Source organism: Pezoporus flaviventris, unplaced genomic scaffold, assembly GCF_033815535.1.
Source record: "Pezoporus flaviventris isolate CSIRO_AGI_PZ_B2104156 unplaced genomic scaffold, CSIRO_AGI_Pfla_v1 ptg000002l, whole genome shotgun sequence".
Classification (NCBI taxonomy): domain Eukaryota; kingdom Metazoa; phylum Chordata; class Aves; order Psittaciformes; family Psittacidae; genus Pezoporus; species Pezoporus flaviventris.
This window is the reverse complement of record NW_026892550.1, coordinates 13,458,139-13,483,285: the sequence shown is the minus strand read 5'-3', so window position 1 is coordinate 13,483,285 and position 25,147 is coordinate 13,458,139. Positions and strand designations below refer to the sequence as shown.

The following is a 25,147-nucleotide window of genomic DNA, read 5'->3' as shown; positions in this document are numbered from 1 at the left end:
CTCCTTATCGGCTCCTCTGTTACTTGCAGAAGGAAGTTGTCTTCCACACAATCGAGGAACCTCCTGGACTGCTTGTGCCGGGCTGTACCGTCCTTCCAACAGATGTCAGGGTGGTTGAAATCCCCCATGAGAACAAGGGCCTGTGAGCGTGAGGCTTTTCCTATCTGTCTATGGAGTGCTTCAACCGCAGGTTCTCCTTGATCAGGCGGTCTGTAACAGATCCCCACAGTAATGTCTCCCATAGCTATATTCCCTTTAACCCTGACCCACAAACTCTCTGTTAACTGATCACCTGTCCCCAGACAGTGTTCCATACTCTCCAGCCTTTCCCTAACATAAAGGGCGACCCCCTCCCCGCCTGCCGGGCCTGTCTTTTCTAAAAAGCCTGTAACTTCTCGGTTTGGGGGGGGTTGTGTGGGTAGGTATGTAAAAGGGCCTGCTTGCTTGCTCCCTCGAGCAAGAGAATTGAATGGAAACAGGGTTGAATAGATCATTGTTTCTGTTCTGCCTGCTTGATGGTAAGGATGGTAACTAAAGCAGACTGGAATGTGAAGTAAGCATATTTTATATTATATATGGTATATAATATATATTATATATCATATATTAGTAGTTAGGTATGCCTCTCTCTGTGTTCTCAAGATCAAGAATGAAACGGAAAAAACACTGTGACTCCCAAGTAGCTCTGAGAATGTCATATCTTATGTGGTGTTCCTGACTCTGATTACACCTTCAGTCATAATGCAAATCTGCGGACATGGATTAATCTGGAAATAAATACCTGAGATGTGTTAGTATTAGATTATCCACCTGCTACAGCCATAATATATAGTCACTTGCAGGCCAAGTGGTGCAAATTTTCCAGATTAGGACATCTACCAAAATATTTGTACCAGAAAGTGTCATTATTTGAAAAGCCGTAACAGGCTGAATAAATAATATTCTGCCAAAATAAAAGCAGACCCTCTACAAGGCAGTAATTTCCTCAGGTAAACTGTGCACCTTTAAACTTTTTGCCAACTGGGAATACATATTTTATCCCTCTCAGGTGTTTGCCTTCTGTGTTGTTCAGTTCTTTTTGGCAAATGCTGTCTGCTTTAAAACGTTGTGTACAGGATAATTCCTATGCGTGCAGGTGGTGTATTCCAATCAAAGGTATCAAAGAAATCAAAACACTGATGACATAAAGCAATTATTCTTCACATTTTGCGGATGGAAAAAGTAAGGAGTGAGTCATCCCGTTATTTTTCTTGAAATCACACATTCAGGATGGAAAAATAGGAAAGAAACCTGTGTTTCCTAACTCCTAGTCCTCTCACATAACCATGGAAAATGCAAGGAGTGGTGGGAAATTACTGTCCCTATAAACACAAATATATAATATATAAAGTATATATTATGCCATGTTATGTTCACAACAGTATAGTAAGTATGAACAGATATACTAAGAAATGTTTTGGTGTATCTTAATGTCTAACTGTTCCCCAAAAGGACGAAATGCCTCCTCTGAAGAGAAATTTTGCATTTTTCTTGGTACTCTAGAAGCTGCTTTCTGAAACAATGACTTGGCAGTATTGCCAGGGAAGGGGAGTGATTTCAACTTTTATAGTATTTTACTTCTATAAATTTATGGATATTCACAGCCAAGAAACCACCATATACTGTACAACATTATGTTTCACTGAGGGCATGCTTCCAGCTGGGAACCTTTGCGATGGCTCAGCCCAGAGCTTCTGCCTCAAAGGTTAGGCAATGTGCTGTTACTAATCCAGTTCTAACCTGGATACAATTTCAGATCTAAAAATAGCTTCCTTGGCTGCATAAGGCACATATTTGGCTGGGCTGACATAGCTAGCGCACGATGCAGAGTAGACAGAATCATGATAATTTCATCCCTCTGGAGATGCACTTCAAAGTGGTGGTATTTCTGTATTAATGAGATTTTTCTGAATAATGAAATCAGATTCACACCTATTTGGCCCTTTGGAACAAAGAATATAAGAGATCCTGTCTGGCTCGACTGCTAATTCACTACAGTCATCCAGTTCCTTGCTTTTGCACTACAAGATCTGTTCAACATGTGCTAAAAGGGCTATTCTGGAATTAGAAAGTACATAAATTTGAATCACAGGCATCACTTTCTCATGATACATCTTTGAACAAGGCTAACACAGCGATGTCCAGAGCCTTGGTGAATACTGGAGATACCACCAAATAGCAGCAGTAGAGGTGTGCCTACTGTCCCTCTGGTCAGGAATTGCCATAAGTTTAGGAAGACAGTTAACTATGAACTTAACTAGAGTAACTGAAATAAAGACAACAGTAAAATATAATTTGATTATTTTGTTGTTACTTCTCATGCCACATTACCCTTTTGGTGTCCTGGGTTCAGCAGTAGCAGTCATTTTTCTCCTCCTTGGTAGCTGGTGCAGTGCAGTGCAGTGTTTTGACTTTCGGCCTGGGAACAGAGCTGATAGCGATGTTTTGGTTTGGCCAAGGACTTTGTGAGCCTCATGCTCTGCCAGGGAGGAGGGAAAGCCAGGAGGAAGCAGAGACAGGACACCTGACCCAAGCTAGCCAAAGAGGTATTCCATACCACAGCACGTCATGCCCAGGATGTAACTGGGAGTTAGCCGGAAGGGCTGGGAGACTGCAGGGTTGGAGGAGGTATGGGTCGGTGCTTGGTCGGGCTTGCGGGGTGAGTTATCGGTTGGCTGGTGGTGAGGTGTTGTATTCTCTTCCCTTGTTATTTCCTTTATTATCATTGGTGGTAGCAGTAGTGATCTGTGTTATACCTTAGTTACTAAACTGTTCTTATCTCAACCCGTGGGAGTTGCATTCTTTTCGATTCTCCTCTCCGTCCCTCTGGGAGTAGGGGGAGGGAAAGAAGGGGGGGAAGTGAGTGAACGAATTGCCTGACTGGGTTTAAACCACGACAAATAGCATAATAGTAAGAGTAAAACCTTGTGGCATTTGGGTGCCTTATTTTGACACAACAAATTCTCAGTTATAGTGCCTCTTCTATAATACATCAAAAGGCAGTTTAAGTCTTTTACATAAATTCATCCCCTAGCAAGGCATTGAAAAGCTGTGCTTGCAAGCACAGTGAATTAAAATAATCAAAGCAGAAGTCAAAATGGGGGAACCAACTGTGATGCCATGCACAGCCTTATACTTTCCAGTATTTTCACCCATGGGCTAGCAATGTCTGAGAAGTTACTACTTCAAAAGAATCGAGATATCCTTCCCAAGAGAAGGACAGAAAGTATGGTTAGAAAAGAATGAATCTTGAAAGACTTTTGAAATAGTTTAAAATTTATCTGTCATCTTTTAGTAATAGTTTTTCATTTTTTCTTTATTTGGAAGACAGTGGGAGGCAAAACCAGCTGTCATAAGAAAGGGCAAGTGCAAACATAACCCTGAAATTTGAAAAGAAAACAGCAGAAATTAGAAAAAATACCTTTGCCTTAAGTTTTTTACTGTGATTAAGCATTAGCTGCATCTTTAAGACCCTTTTATGCAGTTCTGGTGCATAAAAGTGAATGAGTAATAGTATTAGTGGTTCAGTTTTCTCAAAAGGTTTTGTTTTGCAGCAAGAGGACACTATGAAACATAAAAGTACACAGTGTTGCTGGTTTATTATTAGTAAAAGGAGGTAAATAGCTTCTGGACTGCTGTGAGCTAATGTAGTATTCATTTATAATATTCATTGGCTTAATTGTTGCTTTACCAGTTTAAATAAATTCAGGGTAGAGCTATCTAATCTGAAGTAATGAAACACAATAAAATTCCTGGGCACTGCAGAGTATTCCAGAAAAGGATTTGCACTGTGGATTTGAAAGCCCTTTTAGTTGAAAGACAGGGGAAGAAACCTGATGCATTGGAAATGTTTGTATCTTAAACTCTAATAATTTAGAACTGGCAAAGTCCATGAGAGTGTCTCTATGCTTGATATATTTGTGTAGGGTTTTTTTCCCTAAATCACTGAAAAATATATTTAAAAATATTTTCCATCTCATTTTTTACTAAATTATGTTCTCTGTTGCTACCAATTTACAGCTTAGCCTATTTCTATTTAGTATGATCTGATGTTTCATGTTAGTAGTGTTTTGAACCAATAATTGTCTATGAAGAGTGTCTTGAAGGTTAACAATATTATGACCACAGCTGAAGTTCATACAGACCTCTTTTCATCTTTCCTGCCTAGATGAATATTTAATTTGTAAAAGAAATAATCCAAGTGACATTTTTCCTTTTCCCATTTTTTTCTGTTAGAAAATACACAGCCCACTCTTCTGGCACATCTTTTTTACTCACTGGCTTACTTTCAAGAAGCCCAGAAAAAAAAATGCAGCTTGAGTATAGTAATGCTAATGCATATTACATCACCTGATACATGGGACTGTACAGTATTAAGTGTTCCACATCAAAGGTTAGCTTTATAAGGAACTGCAGTACCTAAAAACTTTCTTTATATAGAAAAACATTGGCTTGAGTTTGATAGGTGTTAAGACAAAGTAAATGCTTTTATCTGTACCCAGAAGGCAAAGTGCCCCTTTGGTTAGATCGTATGATTTACAACTCTGGAAACAAAGGTATCGTTGGCAAGCGGCTCTGGCATTTGCCTGGTTTTGGAGTGTATCCAGACTGCAGATAGATCCCATCACACAGAGAAATTAAAGAAAAATATTTTTTTCATCAAGAATAATATTTAGCAATTATTCTTCACTAGTTTTGTCAGACAGTTTTCTTTGTGTTTAAGTGGATGACACAATGGAAGAAGACGAGAAATGACTGGATGATTAGTTAACATAGTTTGGGGCAGCTAAAGCTAGGTCCTTTTTCAAATTTGCTAACTCAAATTGGTTGGATAGCATCAGTGAAATTCCAATGTACCATGTTGGTTTGGCCACTTTTCTCATTCAGCAATGTCCAGGGCCAGCTGGATGGCTTTCACCTCGGCAAATTGACTCGATTCACCCTCTCCTTCAGCAGTTTCTGCAACTTGTCGTCCAGGACTCCATACAGCTGCCTTCCATCTCCGATGCTTTCCCACAATACGGCAAGAGCCATCAGTAAACAAGGCATACTGCTTTTCACTTTCTGACAGTTTATTATATGGTGGGGCCTCTTCAGCGCGCACCACCTCCTCCTCTGGTGACATTCCAAAATCTTTGCCCTCTGGCCAGTCCATGATGACTTCTAGAATGCCTGGACGACTGGGATTTCCTATTCGAGTTCGTTGTGTAATTAGTGCAGCCCATTTACTCCATGTAGCATCAGTTGCATGACGTGTAGAGGAGACCCTGCCTTTGAACATCCAGCCCAGCACGGGCAACCGGGTGCCAGGAGGAGCTGTGCTTCAGTGCCAATCACTTCCGAAGCAGCTCGAACCCCTTCATACGCTGCCAGTATCTCTTTCTCAGTTGGGGTATAGCTGGCCTCAGATCCTTTGTATCCCCGACTCCAAAAGCCGAGGGGTCGACCTCGAGTCTCTCCTGGAGCTTTCTGCCAGAGGCTCCAGGTAGGACCGTTCTCCCCAGCTGCAGTGTACAGTACATTTTTTACATCTGGTCCGGTCCGGACAGGTCCAAGGGCTACTGCATGAACTATCTCGCGTTTAATTTGCTCAAAGGCTTGTTGCTGCTCAGGGCCCCATTTAAAATCATTCTTCTTCCGGGTCACATGATAGAGAGGGCTTACAATCGAACTGTAATTTGGGATGTGCATTCTCCAGAACCCCACTGCACCCAAGAAAGCTTGCGTTTCTTTCTTATTAGTTGGTGGAGACATTGCTGTTATCTTGTTGATCACATCTGTGGGGATCTGTCTACGTCCATCTTGCCATTTTATTCCCAAAAATTGAATCTCCTGTGCAGGTCCCTTGACCTTACTCCGTTTTATGGCAAAACCAGCTTTCAGCAGGATTTGGATTATTTTCCTCCCTTTCTCAAAGACTTCTTCCACTGTATCGCCCCACACAATAATGTCATCAATGTATTGCAGGTGTTCTGGAGCTTGCCCCTGTTCCAGTGCAGTCTGGATCAGTCCATGGCAAATGGTAGGGCTGTGTTTCCACCCCTGGGGCAGTCGGTTCCAAGTGAACTGGACACCCCTCCAAGTAAAAGCAAACTGTGGCCTGCACTCTGCTGCCAAAGGAATTGAGAAAAATGCATTGGCAATATCAATCGTGGCATACCACTTGGCTGCCTTTGACTCTAGTTCATACTGAAGTTCTAGCATGTCCTGTACGGCAGCACTCAATGGTGGTGTGACTTCATTCAGGCCACGATAGTCTACTGTTAGTCTCCATTCTCCATTAGACTTTCGCACTGGCCATATGGGGCTATTGAAGGGTGAGCGGGTCCTGCTGATCACCCCCTGATTCTCCAGTCTACGGATCAGCTGATGGATGGGAATCAGGGAGTCTCGGTTGGTGCGATATTGCCGCCGGTGCGCTGTTGTGGTTGCAATTGGCACTTGTTGTTCTTCAACTTTCAGCAACCCCACAGCAGAGGGATCTTCTGAGAGACCAGGCAAGGTGGACAGCTGCTCAATTTCCTCAGTCTCCAAAGCAGCAATACCAAAAGCCCACCGGTACCCTTTTGGGTCTTTGAAGTACCCTCTCTTGAGGTAGTCTATGCCGAGAATGCATGGAGCCTCTGGACCAGTCACAATAGGGTGCTTTTGCCATTCCCTCCCAGTCAGGCTGATTTCAGCCTCCAGCACAGTCAACTCTTGGGATCCTCCTGTTACTCCAGAAATATAGATGGGTTCCACCCCTTGACAGCTTGATGGCATCAGGGTACACTGTGCACCGGTATCTACTAGAGCCTTATACTTCTGTGGGACTGATGTGCCAGGCCATCTGATCCGCACAGTCCAGTAAATCCGATTGTCCCCTACCTCCACCTGGCTGGAGGCAGGGCCCCTCTAATGGTCGTCACAGCATTGGACACTTAAGTCGTGTTGAAAGGGATTATTCTTCATTATCACAGGAGCTGGAGTAAAATCAGCTCTTCCACTCCATCTGGGAAACTGCTCACCAGAGACTGAAGCCGTAGCTCTCATGGGACGATCAGTCTTGGCCCTTGCTCCCCTCTTCAGTTCACTCACCCGTTCCTCCAAAGCTGAAGTAGGTTTTCCATCCCACTTTGTCATGTCTTCTCCGTGATCCAGCAGGTAAAACCATAGGGTACCCCGTGGCGTATACCTTCTGTATCTCCTCTCTTGAACAATAGGACGCCTTTTGTTAATAGCTGAGACGTGTGTTGGTACACGTGAGGAGCTGGATAAATCAGATACATCGTCCCTCAATTTTTCGAGGTCCTGGGACAGTTTTTTCACAGCTGAGATGATGGAAGGGGTGAGATTGTCTTCGAACTCTTGGAGTTTATGAACCATTTCATCCACTGTTAGTGGTACTATGTCATTCCAGGTCACTGTTGCCAATGAATGGGCATATGATGACGGTGCATTCCGTGTAAGTTTTCGCCACATGGGTCGTGTACATTCAACTTCATCTGGATCTATAGGTGTATCCCCGTTATTCGGCTTGATGTGATAGATCATCTCTACGATGGCCGATTCCCTCAGAGACTGGATGCCTTTGTCTATAGTAGTCCACTTGGCCGAACGACTCGTAACATCGTCCTTGTACGGAAACCTTTCTTTCACAGCTGCCAAGAGCCGCCTCCAAAGGCTGAGGGACTTTTTCTCTCTTGCAATTGCTTTGTCATTTCCCCCTTCTCTAGCAAGTGATCCCAGCTGCTTGGCTTCTGTACCTTCTAGTTCGTGACCATCGTCCCCATTGTCCCAGCATCGGAGTAACCAGGTGATGATGTGCTCCCCTGGTTGACGGGTAAAATCTTTTCGCATATTCCGCAGCTCGGTTGAGGTCCGAGGTCGAGAAGTTACCTCTTCTTCTTCTTCTTCGTCATGTGATGATGACTCCTGATCAGATTCTGGACCGGGTGGTGAATTCATTGGTTCTTCATCTCGCTTCACCCTTTTTGCCTCCTTTTTGCTTGTTCTTTTGCGTACAGGGGCAACCAATATTGGTTCGAATTGGTCCTCTGGTTTGGCTGCAGTGATTATCACTGTGGTTTGAGTAGCGACTGTACTTGTTGCTGGGGGTGGTGTAGCTACTGTGCTTGGAGCTGGGGTAACCACGCTGTCTGTTGCAGTTGAAGTTTGAGCAGCTGCTGTACTTGCCACTGGGGTAGCTGCTCTGTTCATTGAGGCCAAAGTTTGAGTAGCGACTGTCACTTTGCCCTCAAATCCGCCGACATTCTTTTCCTTTTGAAGGTGCTGGATAGTGTTGAACAAGGCCCTGTAAGTATAGGCCAAGCCCCAGCACGTTGCCGTGATTTGTCCATCTCTGGTATGGCCAGAATGACCACACACCTCATTTAAGTGTTTTACTAATTCTTCTGGATTTTGCAGTTGTTCGGTAGTGAAATTCCAAAATACTGGAGGGGCCCACTGACCTAGATACTTGCCCATACTATCCCACACACCCTGCCACTCATGGCTGTCCAGCCTCAGGGAAAATCTCTCGGTCCTCCTACATCGTCGTTTGACCCCAGACAAGACCCAAACCTGAATCTGCTTAACTCTTGAAATCAGTAGTGGGCAAAACACACTCTGTATGCGTGTTAGCATGGTGATTCCCATCACCATCAGCAAACAAGTCTCAACAGCATTAAAAGGCCATTCAAAAAATTCAAAACTCTCAAATGTAAATGGTCTGGGGGGACGACTAGGAGGGTAAAAGGATGTCTCCTTCACAGGTTGAGCACCTGAGAAGGAGAAAAAAGATGTGTAATTGCTAAGCACCTCCATCATATACCTCCCAAAATATAAAGGTGGTGACCACACTGGGAACATAAGCCAGATCAGTTTCATGATCAATGATTCTATTGTATTACAAGTCATTACCATAAAGTACAATGGGATAAAAACCTTAGCCCAAGCCCCACACTTGAAAAACACGAATACAGCAAATACCGGATGGACGTAAGATACGATATACTGAAACTGTGAGATCAAGAGGAAAAGCCTTGAGAGCCAATAAATCAGCATTGTGACGAGTGACTATCAATCCAGTCAGATCTGTTCTTATCTCAACACCTCGTGCCCCACGTTGGGCGCCAAAAAGAACTGTCGTGGTTTAAACCCTGTCAGGTAACTCGTTCGCTCACTTCCAGTGGTGCCGAGCTGACAACAATCGAGGTCTGTGTCCGTCTCCCCCCCCCGCACCGGGGCTCTCCCCTTCCCCGCTCCCGGAGGAACGGGGAGGAGGATCGAGAGAGTGCAACTCCTACGGGTTGAGACAAGAACAGTCCAGCAACAAATCACCACCGCTACTATCAGCTAAAACAATGATAAGGGAAAATAACAAGGGAAGAGAATACGATACCACCGGCCAAGAAAGCGAGTTCCACCCGGAAGCCCCTGTCCTTCCGGGTAACTCCCAGTTACCCCCCACCCCGGGCATGACGTGCTGTGGTATGGAATACCTCCCCGGCTAGCCCGGGTCAGGCGCCCCGTCTCTGCTTCCTCACAGCTTCCCCTCCTCCCTGGCAGAGCATGAGCCTCACAAAGTCCTTGGTCAGGGTAAACATCACTTAGCAACAACCGAAAACATCGGCTTCACCAACGCTGTTCTCAAACTAGAAGTCAAAACACAGCACTGCACCAGTTAACACAAAGGAAAAAACATGACTGCTACTGCTGAACCCAGGACAATTGGACAACCTAGGCTTTCATCACTTGAATAAATGTCCTGGTTACCTTCGTATGCACACACATGTACTCTTGCTTTCTTGGTTTGTCTGTGCCTCCATGCTTCCTTTCTCTCTCTGTCACACACAAAGCAGAACTGCTGCTGCCATCTCTTCTTCCCCTGTGGGCTGTGAATAAACCCATTTGTCTCCTTGCAAATGATTAAGTAATTTAAGTTTTAAAGACGTTGAATTCAGTATGGAGGAAGTATTTACTCTTTTTTTTTATTTTGATGTGTGCATTCAAAACTGTTTCCTTTGGATTATTTGACTAGAAGTTTGATCAATTGCTCAGTTTGGCCACCGAACAGGAGGAAGTCAATTGCACAAGCTGGTAGCTTTACTGAATTGTTTTTTATCAGTGTTCATCTCTGCTTGCAGATTTCTGTCATGTCTAAATTACAAATACTGCTGTAGATCTAAGATGTGAAACATCTGTGATAAAACTGAGGAACTTTGAAGTTCAAGCACAGCACACTAGCCCATTTGATAAAGGAAATCCTTGTTAATTATAATGGTAGTATGGCCCTTTGTGAGCAAACCGTTGGAAGGGCATCAGAGGGAAACTGAAGTACAAGATGAATGATGACCACCAGCAAGTGACTGGAGAAAAGGAACCTGACTTGTGGATTTGAAGGACAAACTATTTAAAAGGAAAGAACACAGTATATTGACTTGTGTATAGGAACAGCAATTCTGTAGCCATAAACCTACTTAAAAATGGAAAAGTAGCTTTCTTGTAGCTTTCTTTCTAGCTGCTTACAGAGGTACAGAAAACAGATTTAGAAAGGGGTTATCTAGTTCTCATTATACCTGTGTGTTCAAGTAACAGTTTTGGAGTAATCTCCGCAGCGCAGGAAGTTCATGAGCATTCATGTTTCACACAAATAGTGCTTAAACAGAAACAAATCATCTTCATCTGATATTCTGTGAAGACAAACCTTTTACCCAAAATTATGGACAACTAAGATATAGAACAAGTTTTTACAATGTTTTCAGGCCCTTATTTAGTTTCTCTATAGAAAAAAATTAAAATAGGATAAATTGATCAAGTAGAAATATTTATTTCTTAGATGTGTCTCCAAGAAAAGGTTCATATTAATTTTTCTTCTTTAATATCAAGATTTATTACTGGGGCATAAAGGCTTGTATGAATTCTAGAGAGAAGGGAGCAGATGCCAAGAAATGGTAAAAGTGGAAATTGGGACTAGAAGTGAAGACAAGTTGAGGTACAATGTAGTTGAAGGTTGCGGTTATAAAGCAGAAGTAAACAATGTCCTTTGTCTGAAAGGATTTGGAACTCTGGGAACTGACACAACCTCTGTGGATTGCAGGATTTGGAGCCTACAGAGCACAGTTCTGTGCTGGGAACCTATGAGAATAGTAGGGGCTTAGAGAGTACTTGAATAAAGGCTGTGATCCATCTGGAAATTGGAGAAGGGCCTCAGGAGAAGGAAAAGATGCATCCTTTGGAGGAGAGGAGTCGGCATGCTTAACCAGTGTGAGGAAGAGCTAGCTGGAGTACATTTAGCCAATATCCGAAAGGATTCCTAGGTTTTGGAGAGATCTGGTATAGCTCATTATTATTTCCCTTTCGACACTGCAATGCTAGCTGTGGCCATGAAGTTAATGAGAAGGGCTTTGCACATCATGCCTCCTTTCCTTTTACATCACACGAAGTATGGTGCTATGAGAATGAAATGTGAAAGGATATAGACAACCTACTTAGTAAATCTTCCGCTTTTGTGGTGCTGCATCAAAAAGGTATTATGTGTGCAGCTGAAGTTACAAGCAAGTGTTTAGATAGCTAAAGCTACAGTGCTTCCTCAGCTAATAGTCTGTGTACAGCATGCATGGAAAAAAAATATTAGGGCAACACTGAACAGAAAAAGAACATGTATTACTGTAGAGGTAAGAATAAGATATAGTCACAGGTCATAATCTGTATCGTATTCAATTTGCAGATGTGTGTAACGTCATTTGAATCACTTAAAGTCACATGAAATTAAGGATACAAACTTCTTCCTTTCATAATTCCTCTAAGGCTGAAAAGTACAAGTATATAAAAAATGGGAAACAGACCATCCTCTTTCACATATTCCCCAAAAGAAAAGTCAAGAGACATAAAGATTTTGCAGGAGGCATGGCAGAGCAAAAAATGTGACTTGGAAGTCAGATACTGCAGCTAAAACACTCATTGGCCCTACAGCATGAATGCGCCTTTTGTGCAGAAGGCAGTTGTTCAGAGTTTTGCAGCTATGATCTTTGGAATGGCAAATTTAAGAAGAAGGGCAAATATATTTTTTTGCTGGAAGTTGAGAGAGTCTACCAAATTGAAAAGAGAAGACCCCACCAAAACAAAGGTATTTTAATAATCAGGTATTTTTTGCTATTTTTGGGTCAGCCATTATAGACGTGTCTACTGTATTTAGTATTTAAGCTAAGAGAGGGGAGAAAATAAATCAAGTCTGAAGCACGATGTGCAGAACTCTTTGTTTCCATTGGTTCTAATCTACTGCTTTATATAAATGGCTTCTGCAGTGTTGCATCTCCAGTTTGACAATGAGCACAGCCGTAGGCCTGCCTCCTGTTTTATGCCATATGTACTGTGCAAGTTGAGCTATGGATTGTATAGATGAGATGGAGATGATCTGAAAAGAAAAAATTTAAGAAAAATATTTAATGAGCAAGAGGCAGTACGTGCAAGAGAGATTTCAGTCTTCACTGATAGAAGTTCTCTTTGCAGGAAACAAGCATCTTACTATTTTTTCATAGAGCAACAGATAAGAACAGATAGCAACACATTTTATAAACATAGGGTACATAAAATGCACTGGAATTTACATCATTTCTCTCCATTGTGAATGCATCCATTGATCCTGTCTTACCTTTTCTGTAAGGTGGCTCAGCTGAAGCAGATATTAGATCAGCAAGCAAGTAACTTCAAGGAGTCACTGAAGAAACATAGTCTACAGTCCAACAAGGAAAAAGAGAAGCTTTTGCAGGATCTTCAAAATATCATTAAAGAAAACCAGAATGTGAAACTGCAGCTGGAGGCATCACATCAGAAAGTCTTAAAAATGTTGGAGAAAAGCAAAAATCAGGAACTCAAGGTCAGTTTGCGACATACTAGTGTAAACAAATAAAATCTTGTTTGTGGACTAAACCATATTATTTACAGCCAATTGTCAAAACTCAGTTATCCCCAGCTATCTTACTAATGGGTTGCAGTTGTTGCACACAGTCAATAATTCTGTTATTTTGAAACCTTATCCTCTTCAGGTGTTTTGTTTTTTAATTTTAACATTTGAACTTATATCACAGTGTGAATGAAAGAATTTCATAAAATAATATAGCCTAATCTCTCTAGTTAGGCTGCAGTTAATACAAACTCCTGTAGCTGTGCTCTTGCTTCAGAAATAAGAGGGATTCCTATGTGTATTATTAACAGGACTCAGTTTTATTGTTTTTCATCCATTATTAATGGATATGTCTAATGATGGGTCTTGACTTACCTACCTTCAAGAAATAATTCTGTAAGTGGATAAGCAACGCTTGTAAAGGTTCGGTTGGATTTATTTCAGTGACAAAATGCTAATGCAATATATTAAGATTCTGAACAATGCTGCAGTTTGAGGGAAAAAAAAGGCAACTTTAAAAATGTTAGTGTGATTGTGACATAGAGTTCAGATGTTCCTGTTGATATTGCACACCTTAGGAAAAACCTCCGTATAAAGCATGTGTAGTAAAACCACCTTAAATAGAACTTACATCTTCTTTATATATTCAGGACAAAATACCAACTTAACAAAACCAAGCTGAAGGCAGTAAGTTGGTAAAAATGAAACTGAGGATAGGAGTTTGCTTTCAGAGCCACTACCAAGCAACTGTTCCATCATTTACAATGTATCAGCAGCACTTCCATCAGCAGAGTAAGTTCTAGGCAACAAGCATACAAGGAAGGATAGAAGCCTTTGCCTGACATTCTGTGATAATGACATACAGGTCAAATCTAGGAGTCTTTCTATGTTTAATAATCAAACATCTTTCTAATGTCAAATAGTGCAAAGATAAACAACTAATAGATAGTATGTGGATAATTTCTCTTGTACCTATTAAGTGTGATTTTTAAACTTCACATTTTTATGCTTGTGTTGAAGAAGTGTCATGTAAAGTGGTGCTAAAAATAAAAGTTTTACAATGAAAGATCAGATTCATCCTGGCAATACAAGTAAAACAAAATGATAAATAGGCTCCAAATATTTTGGTTTTGGGGATGCTTTTGCTTACAGGAGACGGAAGAACGTTTGAAAAAGGAATTTAATGAGACTTTCAAGAGCCAACATCAGTCTCATAGACTGGAAATACAAACCTTGGAAGAGAAGGCAAAGAAGGAATTACATGATGAACTCGAGCAGATACAGAAGCAGCAAACTGCGTTGCTAGGTATAATGTCTCATGTCATGCACAGCTCTTACTGTTTGATTATATGCTGAGAAGCACTGACTTTTCTCCCATTCATTTTCTTTCCCATCTTCTGGGAACTTAGGTGTTTGTGATTCTCCTTTTTCATACCCTACAATTTCAGCAATACAAACTTAATAGTCTTTGTTAACCTGGCTCTCAACTGTCAGCAACAGGATGTTGCTGGGAGAGTAGTCTGGTGTACAACATTTCAAATATGCACTATCAGGTATATTAAATTGGAATCCTGCAGTTAGAGGATATGATTTTACTCTTTTTTCTATGATGTGAAGATTTCAAGTCTGTTCTGTTGAATTCAGCAATGGATATTAGCTGCTCCGTACATATTGTTCAGTCAGCATAGAAAGTTCCCTAAACTGTACAGAACTAATCAGAACACTGCACTAGAAGTACCTGTAATATCTCCAGGTTTAAGCTCAGGTTATTAAAGCTCACGTATAAAAGGGGGTTTTAATTAAAGACAGAATAATTTGAAAGAACTTTAATTTTTTAAATTTATTTTAAATTAGATTTTAAATTTATTTAATTAAACTTTTAAAAACTGATTATCTTATTATTTGGAGCTTTGTTGCCAGTAATTCAAATTTGCTAGAAAGATGTGTTGCTCTCTGAAGTTTCAATAGATAAATTCTGTTCTTCAAGAAAAATTGTAAGGAGAGAGACAACTTGCACTGGGTATACACAAAGGTTGTAGTATACGACAGATCTGCTTACATAAGTATTGTACTTCTTTAACACAACCAGAGCTCTCCTCAGTCTGCCGTATGGCCTTCTCTAAAGCACCAGTGGACTTAACAGGGAAGCTCAAGGGTGCTCCAGTAAAATTCAAGGTCAGAAGAAACCAGTTAGTTATAATGATGTAGTCTGTAAAACAACTACCACAGAATCACCTCTGATTCTGATGTTGAATCATTGCTGTGGTAGCTCCGTATCATCTTACTATAGCGTACCTGAGTGACCTCTCTAGTAATAGAAGGCCATCATACTTAATGGTGAAGGAGTTGAGGAACAAAGCAAAATGTAATGTATTAATGTTTCCATCTAGATTGTCTGTATCTACCTTCCCCATCCAGCTGGCCTCTGACTGCCTGAATGATTGTTGTCTGATTGTTACTAGGATCTCTAAGGATGGAACTCTCTGAGCAACAGACATTGTGCACTAACCTCAGGAAACAAATAGAAGAACTCCAAATGGAACTGAGGAGTGTGAGGACACTGAAGAAGCAACAGGCAAGAATTCAGTTCCTACTTCATTGCCATGTTGTGTTTTGCAAAAGCAGTAGTATCAAATTTCTCTCTTCAGAGATAATAAAAGTGTACAGAGTCTTTACAGAAATTGAATGGTTTTCCTTCCCTTATGTCCCACTTCAAAATTGTTTACCAGCTTTTCCCTACAGCCAGGCTTTTTTCCAATTTAAAGATCAGAATCTACAACACAAGTAAATGTTACATATAATGTTACAGTAAAATTTTATATTTAGTAAAGTATGTTCAAGAAGTTTTGATCACATATTTTGTCTTGTACATAGGATTGAAAACTCAGTTCACAAAAATTCAGTGCACACAATTCCAGCGAGACCCTCACCTTAAATAATAAGAGGCTGTGAATAACTAAATTTGGCCTTTTTCTTAGGAAGGAAGTAGCCAGAGCCAGATCAGATCTTTCCATGAGGAACTGGAAAAATGTCAGAGTGAAATTTCTGAACTCAAGAAAGAAAATTTACTTTTGAAGGACACAATGGAGCTACTCAGTCCTGAGTTGAAGTCCCAGAAGGAAGAAGCTGTACATCTCCAGGATAGTGAGAAACAGCCCAGAAGGTTTGCCTTAAACTCACACTTCACAGTGCTATCTAGATATATATGATGCCAGTAATGATGCTAATAATGATGCCAGTATCAGAGGTGTTCTAAATGTGATGTGTCAGAATCCTTTCTAAAGTGCTAATTATAGAGGTTAGGAATTTTGTAAAAGCAGTAATTCATTTCACACTTCTCTCCAGCCATAATAAAAGCATTGGAACTAATTTCTCATTAGGTATCACAGAGAAATACATCCACTGTAGCCCACAAGTGTGACCCGGGAAAAATCTGTGTAACGTCAGCCATTGAAAGGCACTGGAAGACATAAACAGATCCCAAATTCACCCAAGAGCTAATAAAAAATTATATCAGTCTCTGAGAATCAAGATCAATTTTTTATATGTACACTCTGTAGCTGAAACCAATGGGTAGTTAACTCTAGAGGGGACACTTGAGAATGCCATCTGTAGTCTGTAAGACTTAGCTTTGGGGGAGTAAGGGCAGAGATAACAGACTCTGACAGTACCTCTGGACTTGTGAAAGCCTGAAGCTGTAATATGGTGTCAGGGTACAGGGAGGGGAAGCTGACTTGTAGTCTTTACTGTCTTGTAGAATGTGGAGTGCATCCTCCTAATGTAGCCACAGGCTCAGAGCATGTGTTGCATAGTGCAGTAATAGCAGTCTTCCCTACTTAAAAAGTGCAGGACTTTTACATGCAGGACAAGTCTGGGTTCACTGTCCAGTACATTTGTATGGCTGCTGGATCCTTTGGAATTTCTTTATTATCATACTTAACACATTCTCTTTGCAGAGAGATTAAGGGATCTGGTAAATGGCTATCTTTTAATTCATTTCTGCAGTGGTGTAGAATGTATGCCACTAGCTACTCAAGCTGTATATGTAAAAGTATTTCTGAAGAGTATACCCCTAAAGGAATCTTTAAAATGATGTCCTGTATAGTGGAAAGAAAAGCACTCAAGGGATTGAGTGTCTCTTGGCAGACTGTCAGAGTGGTCAGAGTAATTCCATTGCTGTCTACCAGTCAGCAGATATTTAAAGAATGAGAAAGACATGAGAAAGGATTTTTTTTCCTTTGCACTCTTTGGAGAGTTACTTGAAAGTGACTTTCATTTCAAGCTTTTGAAGCAAGATCAACAGAAAGGATTGCAAACCAGAGAGTTTCATCAGTGCTCTCCAGCTACCTTAAAGGAATTTAGAGCTTCTGTTCATGAAGAGAAGAATTATTCACATGTCAGCAATGAGGTCTAAAAGGCCTCAAATGCTAAAGCTTCTGGGCTAGAGGATAATCTTAACAGGGGATAAATGGTGTAGCTCTACTACGGTAAGCATTTGAGAAGAAAGCATTAATGGAAATTATATAAATTGAAATCCTTCAAATAACAGGCGGCAGAACCCAAGAGCTGGAATGGGCCTAGGCATCTGATGCAGGCTAAAATTAACCCATGGAAGACCTATAGTATTAACTTGCAGCTCTTGTTTTGCTTTTGCAGGACCAATAATTTTTGTAGGGGAATAGTTAAATTGGTGAGTGCATATAAATTACAGCCTTTTTACTGTTACTTTAACCAACAGTGACCTTGTCTCATGCTAATTACTTCTGATCTGAAATCTGAGAGTGGCTTGTTATTGGCATGTGCCAACTTTTTAGAGCCAGTTATTTAAAATTACTATTCCTACAGTTCCTGAGTAAGTGAAACCAGTAATCTGATGAAGTAGTCCTTCCCATTTCCATTCTCTTGAACTGTGTGACTTTCACCTCCAGTACGGAAACCTTTTACAAGAATTATTAAGTGAGCAGACAAAAGGTTTTTTTATGGGAAAAGAGGACAAGTCCCAGAATGGCTAGTCTGAAGCAGAGCTTTTATTCTGCTCCTGAAGATGTATTTCAAGGATTCTGCTCCCATTTATTCTTACTCTTCTGCTTCTTATTTTATGCCAAGTTCTAAATCAATCACTTTGATGGCTGTGCCCTAATTTCAAAAGCAGAAACTGTTCATGGGCCTTTTGGCCTTTCCTGAAGCATGAAAGGGGCTTAGAAATACATGAAAAACTAAAAACATAAACTGAATATCTTTTCTGAAAAATACAGTAGTTAACCTGCTGAGTCTGACATCTCTGTTTTAATCAGTAAGTAACAGAACATGGGCTTTTCATTGAGACAATGAAAAAGTTTCTCCAAGGTTTAACAAAACATTAACAAAGAAAAGGCATTACATTAAAAATAACCTTTTAATATTGATTTTAGGGTCAGTAGGAGAAAGCAATGTTATAGCTAGGTTTAAGAAGTGTGAGGTATTTTTTAATTTTCAGTTGATGATGTTAGTTAAATAAGCAGTATCTTTCAAAATATATTGTTAGAACATTCCTTACCTTTACTTTAAAAATATATAATATTTTTAGGACGGTGGTGGGCAGTATTAAATGTTTCTGGTGCCACAATGTGATGAAACACAGCATCAGAGCTTCAGGTTAAAATCCCAGAGGTTTCAAAATAATTTTGCTTAATACAAGTGAGTGCCTATGGTACTTCACTGTCATGTTTGACCAGTAAGACTGGTATACAAATGAACCATAAAGAGAATATCAGTAGCATCATTGTATAGAATAGACCCTCAATTTCCTGAAGCCTGAAGGTCAAATACTTCTCCAAATAAATTTCCTCTTCCTCAGTGTTAGTGTGGTTCTGCTTCAGATTGCAGCTGAAGCGTCAAGGTCAAATCAGTAAGCTGAAGCCCAGAGCTGCACCCAGCTAACTACCCTCTGTAGTCAATAAAAGACCTCAAAACTGCATGCTTTGGTCAATGATAATAAACTGGTATTGAAATGTGAGAATTCAGACATATTTTAATACCAATAAAAGGCTACTTGTAGAAGACCTCAATATCAAGCATAAAAAAGAGCTGGACATACTGAAACAAGATCACCGGAAGGAAATTGAAAGCATATTATCTGATTTCAGCAGGGCTCAGGCACATCTCCAAGCAAAGATTTTCTCCTTAGAAACTGAGTAAGTCATTTAAATAAACTCTGGCTCATACTGGTAAAGAGTTCTGTTTGAAATTATTATACTCAGAATGTGTATTTTTGTTATTACTCATAGGTAGAATATTATAAGCAATGAAATAGAAGTGTATGCATATTTCCTTTGCGAGCACAAAAAGACCCAAATATATTGTGATAAACTCTGGATATTGTTTAATATAAAGCAGTATACATAAAGTTTTAGAGTGCTAAATTAAAGCCTGCACTTAGAATCTTGCAATTTCATGAAGTATAACATCATCTTTGTCACAGATGATACCAGAGGCCTTGATCCATGACCTTTGTACTTAATTTTGTTCATCAGAGCAACGTCCGTGTAGTTAAGCTCTTGCTCATTCTTACTGCCCTGCAAATTTCCCAGGACAGCCCCCAAAAGCTCATGTAAATAAATGCACTTTGCAACCCCCTATGAAGTTAAGTAGTCCTGTGGTGCTTCAGACTGTACTGGAGAGGCCACTCAGAAATAATCCCTGTTATTATAATACATATATTAATTATATACCTATCCCTTGTACTTTTCTCTTATCACAACTGTACGGCATAAGTCCAGAAGAGAGACCTGTGCATTTAAGCAGTTTGCAAAACATTTAGAGGTGATTTATCTTTTTATCTGAACTCTGAGATACACTAACTAAAGAGTGTAAGACATTAACTAAGAGTATAAGACATCTCAAAAATACTCATCTTCAAAAAAAAACCACCACCACTAAATGGTTGTCTGTATTCTGTAATACACTACAGTACGGCAGGTGAATTTCATGAACTTGGCTGATGAAATAGTGACTTGTTTTCCCATGGGTCCATCAAATGTGTTTCTACACTATGTCTAAGAAGGCGTAAGTTCTGGCTTGATTCTTTTCCCCTGATGAAGGCATTTATAGAGCTGAACTCACTACAGGTTTTGGCTTAGAGAGTTCATTAACGCAGCATGTATATCTAAGCCTCTCTTTTAGTGAAGTTATAGGAATTGAGTATTTATGAAGCCTTTATCAAATATGGTTGGAATTAGCCTGTGGATTCTAAAGTTATTGGGTCAGAAAAGAGGACAGATGAATACAGACAGGCATAGATACTGCTGCACAGATTTGTTTCTTTAGGAAACTAGATCATCAATAGAATGTGCAAGCTTGTTAGTATTTTATACCAGGGTCTGGACTTCAAGCCCTCACAGGTGTTGTGGGTTAATTCTGGTGGCAGTTTATTTTGGAGCTCCACAACATTCTATACTTAAATATAATCCATGTACAGGTACCCATTTTTTTAGTAGTGCTGTTTTATCAGAAAGGCCTAACTATGTCCCTGTGTTTTAGGCTTGAACTTTAGAGCAGAGTACAGCCCGGGTATCTCTTGAACCTGGTCTGAGGAAGTTTTTTCTGGCCTGCATTTTCTTTGGTACAGACTTAAAGAATTAGAAGAAAAGTCAAGAAAGTGGGAGTCCAGATCAGAAGATGCACACCTTATAAGCTGTCTGCAAGACAAATTAAGTGAGAAAGAAGAGATTATCAAGCAGTTGGCAGTAAGAATTCCTTTTATATGTACATACATATTTTGCAATCTGTTGGAAGGTTCTGTTCAGTGTTTCACACATTGCTTCAGACTCATACTTTCTGTTCTGGAATACTTTGACAAATACATGTTTCCATACCAACTTCCAACAAAAGGATGTTTCCATACATATAACTTTCTCTCCTCTCAGGAAGGAAGAAAATGTCAGCATTCACATTTAGCCAACAATGAATCTTACAGGAATCGATCATTTTCTTTCAACCCTAATAGAGGATGCTCAACTCCTTCCATGAAGGTAAGATGGGCAATGCAATTAAAATTGCAAATCATGATATTTTATTGTTACACAATAATCAGGATAATAAAGGTCCTATGAATTTTTTTATAATACTGTTATTCAGTAGAAGTCCAGTAAGCCAGCCTACAGTCAATTTCTGAGCATAACATAAATTCAGGAGTATATATGCACAAAGTCTTTAAGCAGATATAAAACACTAGAACTCCAAGGCCATCAGTCTTCTGCTGGGATAAGCACAGCCATTGCTTGCAGCTTTGGGAGTTGCTATTTTGGATATTGCATGCATCAAGGAAAATTATTAATTGTGTTTTGGCTGCCCAGGATTTGCCCTTTGTCATTCCAGTCCTTCTGTATGAGACCATCTATAAGTAGTCATGGCAAGAAGGTAGGTCAAGTTGGTGGAAAACACCTAAATGAGCTCTGCAAAGCTACCTAAACCATCAAATACACAAGTTTTCATTAGATTACTTAATCTGTGGACCCTCACAGCATGCCCTCAGAATTTATTTTAAATACCTTCAGAAAAAGACGGGAATATTCATTTTTGGGTGCTCCTCTCAAGGAATGTGGGAATGAGGTATTGTTGAGGTTTTATAGTATAAAGTGTAAAAAGACGTGTGTGTAATGAAGCTTTCTGTCACAATACAAAACAGAAGAAGAAAACAATTGAGGCGCCCAGTCGTGTTGTCAGTGTGCCGAATTTAGCTTCCTACGCAAAGAGCTTTTTGAGCTGTGACTTGAGATCAAAAAGAAGTGCTCCTCAAATAACAAAATCTACAAGCTTAGACCGGAGTCCTGGCTGCCTCAGGGTGGGCTTTCCATCAGCACAGTCCTCAGACAGCAGTGCTGCCACAAGGTATTTGTCCATTTTGCAGTGACTTGTAAGATGACGAATATCATGTATTCAGAATCTTATAGGCAATTCAAACACATTAGACATTTGGAAATAACAATGATCTAAGGTTCCCATCATGCAGTGACCTCCATGTGTTCAATTCTCTGCAGACAGACCCAGAACTTCACTGCAGACGTAGGTTATAATCACTGCCCAGCAAAGCTTATGCTTGCAAACACTTCTAGTACAGAAAAAGAAAGCAGCTGCATGTATTTAACCAAGAATATAGCTAATAGTGAGCATGGCTGTTTAAAATTTTCAGGCACATATCAGTGGTTCTGTTAAGGATGTGTTTTCCTTCTTATTTTTGTTTCCTTGCTTTTACACTTGGCAGATGTAGATGGCATATTTTTATTTTAGGAGATATTTAAATGAATCTAGGCTAATAATTTGGCAAAGGGTTTAGAGATTTAAAAATGTATTAGCAGATACTTAACTAAAAGCTTCTTAGTTTGATGGGTTTTCTCTGAAAAGCTTGAATTTTTCTTCAAATTTATGAGATATTATTTAAACAATGTTCAGTGTTTTATAAACAAAACTATCTCTTCAAGAAATAGTTAAAAATATATGTGGTTAACACTACAGGGAACCCTACCGCTACACTTCAGGACAGAGCCAGCTTTCCTACCTCTCTGTTAGTGGAGATAGTTATTCTGTAAATTGTGTGCTAGAGAGTCCTTTCCTTGAAGGCAGATGGTGCTGACTGCTGCCAAGGACAATAACCTGGGACATGGGCTTGGATCCAGTTTGGCAATTCCTACATCTTAATGATAAAAGCATTCTGTGTAATGCCAGATGACTGCCAAGGCAAATCAGATTTGTATGTTAAAGGGAAGCATACAGGGAGGTTACTTCCTTACTCTTAATGAATCCATCATAAGTGAAGTCATATTTGTTACTATAAGCTAAGCAAAATTAATATAAATGTTAAAAAAGAATCCTGAATGCTGAAAAATGAGACTATGGAATAGGATTATCAAGGCCAACTAATACTCAATCTTTCAGTTACAAATAAAACTTCTGCCCAATATTTTCAATGCAGAAGTTGTATTTCATATTTCTGAGAGTGAATTGCAGCTGCCAGCTTCTTAATTTCAAAACTTCCTATTCTTAAAGCATCCTTTTTTTTTTCATTTTTTTGAGCTTTCAAGAATTATGTTCAAACATTTCTCCATAGCTGTTCGGCTGTGCTGCACGTTTTCCTTTGTATTACTACCAGTGATGTTAGCCCAGTTACTTGGCTAGGAGAGATCCCACTAGAAATTGTAGCTGGCACCTTTTGGCCTCATATGTTTCATGTGAGCACAGTTCCATTCATAGCATCCTGAGTTTTTGCAGGAAAAAAATATTAGATATTGGTAAGACTGTAAGTAAGTGATGCTAATGCTTATTTGTTTGCACAGGGCACATGGCAGTGAGCTACCACAAACCAAAGATGACCAGAAAGAAGACTCTCAGCATCAAGAATGGTTTACTAAATATTTTTCCTTTTAAAGCACACTTCTCAGAATTGCTAGAAAAGCTGCTCCTGTTTTCTTTCAGGGAATGATGATCCAATACATGGTTTAGGAAAAACAGAAAAGTAATTTCCAAATAATTAGGAACAACTGCACTCTTACAGGTAATTGCTATGGAGTTATAGGCATGGATTTCAGAAAAGTGTGGTTTTGTAACAGCCATTGTGAAAAAAGAAGCAATAGGAAAATTGTGCATACTCTTACATGGATAGACTTTTTAACCAGGAGACTATACCACTCCACTGCTAGATTCAATATGCAGTTTGGTTGCTGATACATCCTGTCAATATCACTCCAGCTGAAAAAAAGATCTTGCTTCTCTAAGGGATTTCTGCAGATGTATACATTTGCTTCATCAGCTGTTTAAAATAATTTCTGTATATAATAATGTCATTTTCCAAGTTTTTAATAGGTTTTTGTTACTCTTATTTTAAGCTGTGCAGCATGTGGTATGACTTCGAGAATAGCATGTTTATAGCAGGCTATAATATATTATTATAAAAATACTTTCAGGTTTGTTTTATACACTCTTTTGTATAGTCAGCATTGCAAAGTAATGTTCCTGTTGTACTTCCATACTTGTATCAGCTTGACAAATTAGGATGTTAAGTATGAACATTAAAACTTGTTTGTACATCATCAATTTCTGCTTTGCAAGAGCGCTATGTTATGCTGAAATGTGAGAAACACTCAAAGAGTTCCAGATTTATGGGCACTGTATATTTGTACATTTTACCTCAGTACTGTTCTTATGTCCATGTAAATGCACAGCAGGTGAATGAACATACTCATTACCGGGAGGGAAGAAGAAATGAAGATATAAACCCTCTGGTAGGGAACTGTGCAGCCAGCAGCTTAGTGTTTATGACAGGACTGTTCATCCTCAACAGCTGTATAATTTGAATCCCCATTTCATTTCAGCTAGCAGGGCCCAGCTATGTAGCGATAAGGGGAAATGGGTTTAAACTAAAACAGGGGAAGCTTAGATTGGATATAAGGAAAAAGTTCTCTACTGTGAGGGTGGTGAGGCACTGGAATGGGTTGCCCAGAGAAGTTGTGAATGCTCCATCCCTGGCAGTGTTCAAAGTCAGACTGGACAGAGCCTTGCGTGACATGGTCTAGTGTGAGGTGTCCCTGCCAGGGGAGGATGGAACTAGATGTTCTTAAGGTCCTTTTCAATCCAAATCATTCTATGTGTAAGAAATTTCACATGTTCAAAGAGGGACACCTCCAGCCTAACCTTCTTACAGCAAACAGCCAGATGTAAGCACTTACTACAAAACAGCCACTGCACCTCAGTGGTGGTGAAAAGGTGCCAGAAGGGCAGAATGCTTATACAGACCAATGCTTTCATCCCAGTGTCTAGGATTTCTTCCAAGATGAACTGCTTGGTTTGGAAGGAGACTTTGGAATCAGATTTTTCAAAAAGACACGTTTTATACATGTCATCAAGAAGGGAACAGACAGGTATACAGTAACACCCAGGAGTACCTGGGTGTTTCTGAGGATCAGAAATGCATAAGGCTAAGTTTTTTGGTTAGAATTTTCATCCACTCTGCCCTAAATACTTTTAATGCACACTGGAAAGCTCAGTGCACAATTACTAACTCTAATTTCCAGCATTACAATAGTTAACTGTCCCCACCAAAAAAGTGACCTTAGAAAGTGGCTTTTTTGGCTATGTGGAGGAATGAAGCTCGTTGCCTAGTAATAGAGTCAGAACTCTTTTGCTATTTCTATCTCCAAAAACGTGGTTTGGGCTACATTTAGATTATTAAATAGTGCATCACAGTAACCG

At 39.9% G+C, this 25,147-nt stretch overlaps 1 protein-coding gene across 7 annotated transcripts in view; it reads left to right on the top strand.

The window, feature by feature from the left end:
* FAM184B (family with sequence similarity 184 member B) overlaps window positions 1–23,990 on the top strand; it is a 58,510-nt gene extending 34,520 nt beyond the window's left edge. For 2 of the 7 annotated variants that reach the window (XM_061469878.1, XM_061469860.1), the window contains 8 exons: window positions 12,686–12,898; window positions 14,078–14,231; window positions 15,388–15,584; window positions 15,904–16,088; window positions 20,532–20,649; window positions 20,830–20,934; window positions 21,591–21,793; window positions 23,236–23,990. In XM_061469878.1, coding sequence (XP_061325862.1) covers window positions 12,686–12,898; window positions 14,078–14,231; window positions 15,388–15,584; window positions 15,904–16,088; window positions 20,532–20,649; window positions 20,830–20,934; window positions 21,591–21,793; window positions 23,236–23,326 — 1,266 coding nt within the window. In that variant the 3' untranslated portion in view covers window positions 23,327–23,990. Of the gene's footprint in view, window positions 1–12,685; window positions 12,899–14,077; window positions 14,232–15,387; window positions 15,585–15,903; window positions 16,089–17,581; window positions 17,616–18,951; window positions 19,099–20,531; window positions 20,650–20,829; window positions 20,935–21,258; window positions 21,794–23,235 lie in introns of those variants that run through there. The other 5 variants (XM_061469868.1, XR_009746332.1, XR_009746331.1 and 2 more) reach the window with 5 other exon arrangements.
* Window positions 23,991–25,147: the final 1,157 nt, after the last annotated feature.